This window comes from Astatotilapia calliptera, chromosome 16 (assembly GCF_900246225.1).
Source record: "Astatotilapia calliptera chromosome 16, fAstCal1.2, whole genome shotgun sequence".
NCBI classification, from domain to species: domain Eukaryota; kingdom Metazoa; phylum Chordata; class Actinopteri; order Cichliformes; family Cichlidae; genus Astatotilapia; species Astatotilapia calliptera.
In genome coordinates, this window is record NC_039317.1 from 35012932 (window position 1) to 35024734 (window position 11803).

The 11803-nt window shown below is 44.6% G+C and overlaps 1 protein-coding gene across 1 annotated transcript in view; it reads right to left on the reverse strand.

Annotated features, from left to right (window-relative positions):
- ube2g2 (ubiquitin-conjugating enzyme E2G 2 (UBC7 homolog, yeast)) overlaps positions 1-11600 on the reverse strand; it is an 11784-nt gene extending 184 nt beyond the window's left edge. Inside the window, exons 1-5 of the mRNA XM_026145277.1 lie at positions 11425-11600; positions 10187-10222; positions 10030-10075; positions 1935-2053; positions 76-216 (exon numbers count right to left, since the gene is read on the reverse strand). Of these exons, the coding sequence (XP_026001062.1) occupies positions 76-216; positions 1935-2053; positions 10030-10075; positions 10187-10222; positions 11425-11467 (385 nt within the window). The 5' untranslated portion in view covers positions 11468-11600. The remainder of the gene's footprint in view (positions 1-75; positions 217-1934; positions 2054-10029; positions 10076-10186; positions 10223-11424) is intronic.
- Positions 11601-11803: the final 203 nt, after the last annotated feature.

Below are 11803 nucleotides of genomic sequence, written 5' to 3' on the forward strand. Positions count from 1 at the left end.
CTGAGAGGAGAGGACCGAGTACGGAGGTGAAGCATGGTTTACACATGATGACATCACAGAAAGGTGTGTGATTACCTGCCAGCATGCTGACCACAGACAGCAGGATCTTCTCTACACTCTGGACCGGACTCCACCTCTCTGCACTACTCTCATATCCCATCGGATCGTCGCCCGGAGCATGGAGGATGGAGATACAGACCCGACCGTCCGGATAGACTGAGGAGGAGGAGGAAGATGATTAGTAAGGGAGCGTGACTCAGCCCGCCCATCTGAAAGAATCCAACATATTTAACGACGACCAGTTCAACACACAGGTTTAGTTTGTAATGCCCACAGGTGCGAATGCTGCCAGACTGGTGACCTGTCCAGGTGGACCTGCTGCTGGGACAGGCTCCACCCACCTGACATGCATGGGTGGATGTTTCTGAATGCTGTGAATCTGATTTTAAGACATTTCTGTTCAAACGCTTCATTAAAGCTGAGACCCGCGTGTCGTGTCGTGAGCCTCTCTTTGAGTTTTTGGGATTCATTTTTTTGTAAAAACTTCATTAAACACTTTCAGCGAGGACATATTTGGAAACAGGATGTTCTTTATCTGCTCCTCAAAGTGCCGCCCGGCCATCGAGTCCTCACAGGTGCAGTAGAACAACACCTGACAGGTAAACAAGCCTCCCGTCAGGTGAGGCAGCACTCAGAGGCTATCTGTTTCCATCAAACATCTCGTTGTTATCAGTGTGCAAAGTGCTTCCTGTCGGCTGTCTGACGTTCCTGCTTTGACAGCTGCTGTTTTATCAGCACACAATAGATACGAGAGCCGAGCAGTTAATCTGATCATTTCACATTTGAATCTCAGCTTCCAACAATTCAGGAAACAAGATAAACCTCCTGCTGCAGCTGGAGCCATGCAGGAGGGAGAACAACCTTTATATTTATTCGTTCAGATATTTCACATTTCTATGAAACAACAGGTTTGATGCAGAGGAGCTGGGTGGTGCAGACCTACAGACACCTGCTGGCAGCCTGGCACCTGTTCTCACCTGTGCGAGCGGTGCCATGCAGGGCAGATGGTGAGTAAACGTTCAGCTCAGAAAGTTTGAAAACTTTTTCTCTTCTTTTGAAACCTGAGACGTGTTTTTTCCATCACCTTTGAGGAGGTTCAGGCCCGCTCAGTGTTTTCTTCTTCGTGGGTTTCACCTGCGGCGGTTGCAGGCTGTTGATGGATGATCAGACGCTACAGTTGCAGGAGGAAGTTCAGCTCGGGGGCATGCTGGTGCAGGGTGGTGATGATGGGCCAGCAGCAAACAGCTTGTCCTCTAATCAGAACTGAGCGTGCTCAGACTGTTACCCTGCTGTGACATCATGGCTCAGCACTCTAATCACAGCAGTAATGACAGCGCGCTAACAGCATGCTAACAGCACGTTAGCAGCATGTTCACATTAGTGCTGCGTGCTGTGACTGGTCACATGACTGCTTTGAAGTCAAACCGACTCTCAGGAGCTTTGGCCGTTACTGTGACAACGCAGCCTTGTGTCACATGACTTGTCACATGACTGAGGGGGTCACTGCGGTCTGTTTACCTATCAAAACAGACGCAAACCAAGCGTGTTCTGTTCAGGAACCTGAGGCACACCTGGAGTAACTCAGGTGTGCCAGGTGTGTTTAAGAGTTTGTCTGTTTTCAGGTGAACATGACGGGTTAAAAGCTGAGAGCGAGGCTCTAAACGAGTCTAAAACCGCGGAAACACGAGCTCGTCGCTGCGGTGATTCACTGTGCTGGATTAAAGTGACTGAGAGGGAGAGAGGATAAACATCACATCAGCTTCTCCACAAACACACCTCCAGTCTGAACCGAGCTTTAACCTTCATAAAACCCTGTGAGAACACAAGCTGTCTGTGCAGGTGAGGGGGCGGAGCTCAGCCGCAGGTGGACTTACTGTTGGGGTGAAACATGTCGCAGGTGAACCTCATCTTTGGAGGACTGAGGGGGTAATCGGAGGGGAAGCTGAGGATGGCTGGAAACACTCCGCCTTCGAAGCACGTGTCCTGAGGACCCCTGAAACACACAGGAAGTACATGTGAGACCCAGAGGGCACGAAACCAAAGAGCACCTGAAGAACTTGGAGAACCCGCCCGGATCACCTGTTAGCAGCTGGACGGGTTTTTAAGTTTAATCTGCTGCTCTTTCTGTTCCCGTCTCTGTAACACCTGTGCACAGGTGACCCTCACTCTGATTTCATGATCCTCTAACAAATTTTTATCTCCCTTGAGAACCTGAAGGAGCAGCTTCAGAACAGGTAACCCGGTCTCTATGAACACATCTGGATGTGAACATCTGCAGGTTTCTGTCCTGTTGACTAATCAGGTGTGAGCAGCCTTGGGAGGCACACAGGTAAAAACAGAGATTAATGTTCCTTGTAAACAAAGACACGTGGAACACGGAGACAGCAAAGCAAACAGGAACATTAACACCTGCTCTCTCCATCAGCACCAGCAGCTAACAAACTCATTTCACGTGTTTGTCTTCATGTTTTTCAGACGCCACTCAGATTTGAATATTTGTTGCTGGAAAGCAAAAAGTTTGTTGTTTTTCAACAAAAATGTGTTTGTTGAAAAAAACTAACTTTGTTCTCGAGTCAGAAGAAGGAGATGAACCAACCTGACTCCAAACCCAGCCAGTGTCAGTCTGTGTAAGGAGACAAATACTGACTTACTTCAACATAACGTGGGTCTGATGTTCAGACCAAATGATGAGAAGATCTTAGAAAGAACGCTGGACTGTAAGCATGCTGTGTACATGCTGCTGCTTCGTCTACAGTGACATATACTTTATCTCCTTACTTACTCTTATTGTTGTTAGTATTGTGTTGTTGCTGTACTTGGTCTCAGCGTACCTTTCTCATGGAAAAACGTCCTGTCAGAAAAAGCGGAGCGGCTCCCCACACAGCTGTTGGAGTAGTTTCAGTTACTTGGGGAGAACGTCCTGTGGCTCCTTTAGAAGCAGATCTTTGAACCGGCTTGGAGAAGCTGTTCTGCTCCTGCAGCTAGGGCTGTGCGATATGACCAAAATCTCACATCCCGATATAAGACATCTATCGTCCGATAACGATATAGATCACAAAAATGTAACATTTTCTGTAAATTCTGTGAATCTCGGGCAGCTCGTCTTGTGTGAAGTGTTTCCAGCTGCGCGTCCTCGAGTGTTTTAACGATGCATGGAACTATACATTTTTAGACATAAGTTGTAACGGCGCCGTTTTCTTTGTATTTATTACACGGCGTGCTGCGGGGAAAAGCCTGTTCTAACGTTTGAGTCTAAGGTTTATTTTTTAGCACCTGGCGGCTCTTTTTTACTTCTCATCGTAAATAATCTGCATCTTTCACGTGATTCAGTTTATTTTGAAAAGTCTCAACAGGATCTTGAGTTTTATTGTGAAAGGTTTATGTGGAACATAAACAAGCGGACACGCGATGCTGTTACCGTTGCTGTTGCTAACAACAACACATAAAACCAGGCGCTTGTCTGTAGTGTGGTGATATTACATATAAGAGAAAGAGAACTTTAATAAATGAATATAGCCACTACAGTGACATCAGAACCATGAACAAATATTACTGTAAACAGTTTATTTTGCGACACCACGAAACAAACGATAGCGTAAAATGAAACTATGGACGTTTTTATATCGTCATCCGATATATATCGTTATATCGAACAGCCCTAGCGGCAGCTGTTTGAAGCTCACCGATCCGTATCAGCTGCAAGGACACGGCGCCGGTATCACAGCGTGTTTATGATCGTTACGCCGTCATGGAGCTTCTGAGTCATCAGAGTTCAAGAGGACGTTTGAATATCTGAGCACATCACAGATCTGAGGTCAGGCAGATCAGCCGATCTGATCGTCTGTCTGCAGATTACTTCGGCTTCACCTCCTCCACCATCAGCCGCTCTAATCACTGACCACACACACTCTGATTGGCTATCTGTGCTACCAATCAGCGCTCGTCTGACGCGTGTTCTTTTATCAGATCTGAGAGCAGTTTGATCAAATCAAAGGGTTTCATCACCTGGATCCAAACAGTGACGCCGCTACAGCTTTATGAATGTAAGGTTTGGAGCGAGTACCTTGCATCACTTTAACTGGCACATCGCTGGCGACCGGGACACAAGGACGCTGACCAGCTGAGGACAAAACAAGTCAGAGCGCCAGAGGTTCAAAGAGCGGAAACAACTGAGCGTCAAAGAGCTCGTATTCACAAGTGGACTCCTGTGACTGTCTATAAAACACACATGTATACTGCCTGGTGACAGCACCGAAAACACCAACGGCTCGTCTGTGAGCATACTGGGTCCCGTCTGACACAGGTGGGCGGGTCCCGTCTGACACAGGTGGGCGGGTCCCGTCTGACACAGGTGATCCCTGTTTGCGTCTGAAACACCTCCAGCTGTCTATCAGTGTAGGCGGAGCCATGGCAGAGGATCGGGGCGCTCCCAGCAGCTTGTTTCTGAATCTTCGACCAACCAACGAGGCACAAAACAGCCAGCCGTTAAACATGAGCAGGCAGCTCAGACGTCTTCCCATGAAGAAACAGCATCTCAAAGCGCAGCTCAGAGGGCCGACCTGCTCAGGTAATGACCTCGGTAATGATAGGGTGTGGCGCGGTGATGTCATCGGTCAGGGGGATGGCAGGTATGTGGATGGTTGGCCGCAGCACGAGCTGCAGGTTAAATTGAAGGGCAGACTGAAGCTGCTGTCACGCCAACATCCACAACAACAGAAGGCTCCGTTACTAATGACAGACTGAGGGCGCTGCCTTCACTGACATCATGTTCATGTTGGTTTCTTAGGTACAATAACTTCTGGACATCTACTGCAGTCAGGATGTCTACTTTCACACCGAGTACTCAGAGTACACAGCTGTGGGTCCACATCTGGGGTGTTTTAATGGATTTAGATCCACTGTAACTTCTTCCAGTCACAGGTGAAACACCTTCAGCAGATGGTTTTCTGACTCCTTGAAGAGTCTCAGGATCAGCAGATGTTCTCTGTAGCTTGTCGCTTCAGTTCTTGCTGAGACTAATTTTGGTCTGAGACAGCACGAAGCTGCAGCATCTTTAATAACTGATAAGAAATGTTTTTGTCTAACAGCGTATTAAAGAGGAAATGAAACACTGAACACATCGAGGCTAATTTACCCCACTGAGCTCTGACTCTGACACACATGTAACTGCTGTGAAGCTGGATTTAACAAATAACAGCTTAAAGTTATAAAAACATGTTTCTGTCAGTACGAACGTGACGTCAGGTGGTTGGTTGGCTGCAGCTAACAGCCTCTCCTCTACACTGTCCTTTACAAACACCAACATCACGGCTAACAGCTGGATTTCCTGTTTCAGTGCAGCTAGCCAAACAGCCACTTCCTGCTACAGACACAGACAGTAAAGTGGACAGTATGTCCACAGTATGTCCTGGTTTCACATAAACTCACTGCTGCAGCACTACAGTGATCCCCTCACACTGATGTTTAGCTTTAATGTCCCTATTTTCCTCTGAGGTATCGATCCTGTCACTAGTTAGCTAACATGAACTAATGTGCGTCTGTTAGCCTCAACCAACCAATCACATGACGTCACGCTCGTACTGACAGAAGATGGTGCTGAACATGACCAGGGCCCTATTTCAGAAAGCCGGTTTAGAAAACTCAGAGTGAAAAACGATACTCAGGGTTGAGTAACCCCGAACTGTCCAACTCGGAATATTCGGTTTCAGAAAGGCTGATAACAATTAGTTCAGTCAACGCGGAGTTGCTTTAACCCCAAGTTAAGCGCGCGCACGAGGATACATAAAGCCCTGATTAGTGGAGCACAGATTAAGCGAGTCACCATGGAGACGGAGGGAAAGAAGGCGCGGTCAATGTATTTTACAGCGCTTGAGGCCGAAATTCTGATGGCAGCATATGCCGATAACATGCAAATTTTGAGGAAAAAAAGTAACACAGCCACAGCTGCAAAAGAAAGTGAGCATGCATGGCAAAACATAGCCGACAGAGTCAATGCGTGAGTGTTAATATAAACATTGATCGAGGGATTTCCACCCATTTAACACGTTATTTTATTATATTTTATTTTTTATTTTATACATTTTATTTTGTGACGTGATGTGAGCGCAGGTGCAACCCAACAGGCCCCAAACGTTCCTGGCAGCAAGTAAAAATGAAATATAAAAATATAGTCCAAACAGGTAAGGTGTAATTGTATTATGAGCCATAGTGCTTGGTCTGTTTGTCCGATGTAAATCAATTGCAGTTAGAGGCTACATTAATTTCCCCTCTGTAAGCACTTATTGAAATTATCTGAGCACATTACAAGTACATATTTGCTTACTCTGTATGCTCGAATGTGGCCCGTTATAGCCAACAGAAAAAAAGCGGAGGCCCGAAAAACAGGTGGGGGTCCTCCACCACCACCACCACCACTCACAGAGGCTGAGCAGTTGGCTTCCACATTTGTGATAATGTTGGCAGCATCACATATGATCTTCACAGTGCAGAGAACACAAATTAGCATCCATTACTATAATGAAATAATTTGTTAGTTTGAAATGCTACAGGGAACTATGTACCTGTACATTAATGCTGTGGAAAGACTTCCTGTTCACATAGTCTCCTTCATTTACTGAAGGAGCAATGATTGGAATGTGAGTGCCATCTATACAGCCAATCACGCCTGGGAACCGTGAGAATAAATGTAAAATTTAAGTAGTAGTTCAAGTATCACCACATCATGAATTAAGTTTCGTTCATCCTGCTACCTGCAATTTTGTGGAATCCCTCTTTGATAAATCTTGTGGGTCTATGACCGGGGAACACCACAGACGAGTACAGGAGACGTTTCAGTGCAACTGTAACATTCCTGACTGCCCGACAGACGGTAGCCTTGGAAACGTGCTCAGCGTCACCAATATTATACAGAAAGCTCCCGTTTGCAAAAAACCGAAGTGCAATACAAATAATATGTACAGAACTGAGAGCATGTCCGCGATGTGTCACATGAGCAATATTAGGCCTGAGGATGTTATTCAAATAAATTGTAGATTGTGCTGAAAAACGGTAACGTTCACACAGGAAATCATCAGGAAATGATAAAATGTCCAAACGCGCTCTAATCACTCTCTCCCGGCGGAGAGCTCTGTGGAGAATTTGGGCTTCAACATCTACTGGCTCTTCAAGGAAGGGGCACGCCATGTCTGACACTTCCTACAGTCAGGTTTCCGACAAAGAGGCGGAGAACGTCAGGGTTAGTTGAAGTAAACCTGCTAGGGGGCAGGTTAGCTTCACGGAGTGTGTCGTCATAGTAACTCGCTCAGAATTAATCTAAACTCGCTTTGTGAAACCGAAAACCCAGAGTTTTCGTTAACTCAGGGTATACTTACTCAGAGTTTGCACTAAACCGGCTTCCTGAAACAGGGCCCCGGTGTGTCAGGATCAGTGGGGTAAACATGTTCAGTGTTTCATGTCCTCTTTAAAAACACACCTCACAGTTAAAATGACACTTGAACATCTTTGTTGGTCCTCAGCTGTGTCCACACTTCATGGAGAATGATGCTCCTGGTTGTTTCTGTAGGTAGACCAGGCCTTGGTCTTCAGATTAAGACTTCTCCAACACTCGACATCTTTAAAATCCACCTGAAGACACATATTTACTCCCCAGCGTTTAAATTTGAACACTTTTGTGTTGTCTTGTTTCCTGCTCTGTTTTCTTCCAGCCATAAATCCACTGACTTGCCTTAACTTTGTGTTAGTGGGGAGTGTACCGATAGCTGTGTTTCATCTCCAACACTTTGAGAACAGCGACACCTTCTGGTCTCACTCGGTCATCGTCACACTGAACCTGTGAGTTTAGTTGCCATGGTTTACACGTATGAGGGTGACTTCATGACTCAAACTGCAGGTTTTTACTTTCTGAGTTTGGCATAAAGTGTGAAGCAGGTTAAAGAAACAAATACAGAGAGGTGAGCCTGTTACAAACACTAACAGCTGCTAATAAAAGGATCAGACAACTGATCCCAGCAGACGGGAGGTTAAAGCCATGAGGGAGCAGCATTGTTCGCTTTTTAAATGCAATTAGTGTGATTAGTGGATCTATGGAGCTCCGTCGCTGCTTTCATGACTGAGCCTGACCTTTAAGCACTCAGCACAGAAGTGAAAGTAACTCGTTTGTGCAACAGCCAAATTAGACAAATGCTGGTGCTCACAGAAGTGCTTCAGGTGACTGAACTGAGCTATATGATAACCCGACGGGTGGGGCTGAGATAGATTTCGGTCGCTCGACCGGAGATATCGCTAGCTCCGGGACGCCGGGCTAGCAATTTTGCGAGCCCTGGACGGCTTCAAGCTGATAGTAAAAGCAACAAACTCAAATAACCACTCATAACAACCGAGGTATGCAGAAAAGCACCCCTGAGCCTTAGAACAGATGATCTACAGCGGCAGAAGACCACACCGGTGCCACTCCCACCAGCTAAAGGACATTTTATACCTGCTACGCACTGCCTTGCAAACAGCACCTTACAACAGAGCAGCGTGGGAAAGGACAGAAGGAGCAGGTAACTGGCTCTTTAAGAACAGGAAGTGGAGGATACAGTTCACTCAGACTCACCAAAACCGGACAGCAGAAGATAAAAAGCGCTCTGATGAGTCTCGATTCCTGCTGCTACATTCTGAGTTTGGCGTTAACAACCTGAAAGCAGGGATCCTCCTTTGCTTCAGATTCACATCGACAGATTCATGGATGCACCAGCATCATGAGGTCATGATGATGTCATGTCCACACAAACCAAAACCTGTGATGCTTGTATAACCCAGTTGAAGCCAAGCACCTAAGAGTTAAAGGAGCTCTAACCCAGTACTAGTGAACTGTACCAAATAAAGTGGCTGTGAGAGTCCAGTTATAACTGACACTAGGGCTGCCACGATTAGTCGACTAGTCACGATTACGTCGACTATCAAAATCGTCGACGACTGATTTAATAGTCGACGCGTCGTTTGAAGCTTTGTAAGATCCTGAAAGACGCAGGAACAAGTAGTAGGATTTAAGAGTGTAATAACGGACTGAAACAGAAGATGGCAGCACTGCATGTACAAGGATGCCAGCTGCTGTTAAACCCCGAAGAAGAAGAAGAAGCAGCTGTGTCCCAGAATTCATAGCGCAGCCCAGCTCTGTTGTCAACAATGGCGGCAGCTAGTTAGTTTTAATATTACTCTTATTATTCTTTCTGGGTCACAAAATAAACGTTTTACATATTTTCAGGCGAGAATGTAGCTGTGTAAACCTCAAATATCTGCTCAGTTTATCAAGACACCACATATTTTCAAAAGCGCTCCGACGTTTTCGGAGACGTCTGTTACCCACTAGCTCGATAGCTAGCCGGGGGCTAGGCTCACTAGAGCCGTGAGAACACCGGACTCCCGGCAAATCGTTTTCAAACCCACTGCCGTCACTTAGCTTAAAATGTTATTGTTTGGCTTTTTTTTAGTATTTTATTTGTTCCTGAGTAAATCTGTTTGGCTGAGATTAAAGTTATAGTTTTTACACAACTGAATAAACGTCAAGCAGACAGCTGATTATCAGAAGTGTGAGATGCTGGAGAATATACTCCGGTGTCCTGTTATATTTTAGATAGCCAGGAGTTCATTAAACTTCACCGAAACAATCTGCAAACTTCATTAAACTTTAATAAACTATCATCTTGTCTTTATTTTTAGTTAGCACTTAACTTAAACACTTAAAGCTGTAAGCTAATGATAGTTATATAAGAGCAGATGCTGCTGGTGCAATAAGCTGTACGCTGTATGTCCAATGGATGATGATGTGATTAGTCGACTAATCGCAAAAATAATCGGTGACTAGTCGACTATCAAAATAATCGTTTGTGGTAGCCCTAACTGACACATACACAATAACACTCCAAAACAAATACAAACACCCAAAAATGACTCAAACGTGTGTTTCCATGGAGACGGGGTACTCACATGATGAGAGCCTCCCACTCGAAGAAGTTCTCCTCGTTCACTGGACCTGCACAGCAAACACAAACTCTTTAAATCTCGGGTGTCTGACTGTTGGAACAACACGCTGAACATCTGAAGACACATCTGCAGAAGCTACAGATGTGTTCTGGTGTCTCACCTGCCACGATGCCCTCAGGTGGGTTCAAGGTCAGCTCTGAAACACAAACACAGAAAGATGAGTGACCTTTGACCTCTGCTGTGATCCGGTCTCAGTCACATTTTTAAACAGCTGATAGATTGTTTGCTTTCCCATGTTGAAGAAATGATTAACATTTATTCATTTAAAAACAGCCTAAAGCAAGAAAGCAGTTATAAAAGACGTCCCAATTATCTTAAATACCAATCAGATTTACCACAATGATCTATGTCGAACTGTTTATCCATAACTGTAAATCTGCAAGTTCGAACACTTATACACAACATAATACAACTGTAATTACCCCTAACCTGTAAAGTTGCAATTGTTATACATAGCTCTACGTATACACCTTAATATATACTCTGTATATATTATCACTGTGACAGTGTTGCAACTACTTGCACTTTAAATTCTGTTTACACCCACATAAACTACAAGATTCACAAAGCACTGTTTGTGTGTTTTACTTTCTTTTAGGGAACGTGCAAACTAAGAATTTCATTGCTCTGCGTAACCATTTGTGTTTTGCGGTGTACATGACAATGAAGTTCTTGAATCTTGAATGAATCGACTAATCTATGCAGAATTCACATTATTACACAAGATTAAAGTGTAGCAGCCTGAAATGAGCGCATTAAATAAATGACAGGCCTAAATATGAATGTGTACCGAGGCTAATCCCCCAGTTCAAGTTCTTATCGTTAGCCCTCAGTGCACCAAATTACATTTAAAAACCTTCAAATTTATCACTTTCAGAAAAGGCAAATCAGCCGCCGTGTCAGTGCAGCGCTGAAGCCTCGCAGCGAGTTTTCCACCTGCGCTCTGTGCTCCTGTAACCAACAGATAAACATGATGTTCGCACTTTGTGTTCATTTAACATACTTTAGAAAAGTTTTGAAAGTTACATGACGGCAGCTATATGGAACATTCTGGATAACGCCACAAACACATTATATAAGCTCCAAATTATACCGCGGTTTAAACTGCAGGTGGACAAAGCCGACACCGGATTATTCACACTGTCCAGATATTCATCAGGTTATCGGTTTGAGTCGCAGGTACAGAAGAACAAACGCGGACAGCGAAGAAAAGCTCAAATCGACCGAACTTTTAACGAGTTTCGTACAGAGATACAGGCGCTAGCGGAGCTGTTAGCTTAGCATGCTAGCTAACATTAAAAGACCTCCCATTGGCTGAAAGCGGCTCGCGTTACTCACGTTTGTACTCGGCCATAAGTCTCTTGAGCGCTGTGCCAGCCATCGTGTTTACCGGAGAAAATAACAAACAAACAAATAAACAAAAGTGGCTCAGTTTCTCAGGTTCTCACAGAGCAACGGACCAACAGCTGATCCGACTGAGCATGCGCAAAACGTGTTTCAGTTTGCGTGTCAGCAGACAGCGCACCCTGTCGACAAAAATAAAAACAATTCATTTAAAAACAAATAAAAAATAATTAATGTTTAATAATTAAGGTCATTTGTTTAATTGTAAACTTAATTTTACTCAGGTAAATGTTTTTGTGCCTTTAATAAATGTTATATAGTCTTTTTATTCAATTTTGTCTTTATTTAATTTAATTTATGTATGTAATTGATT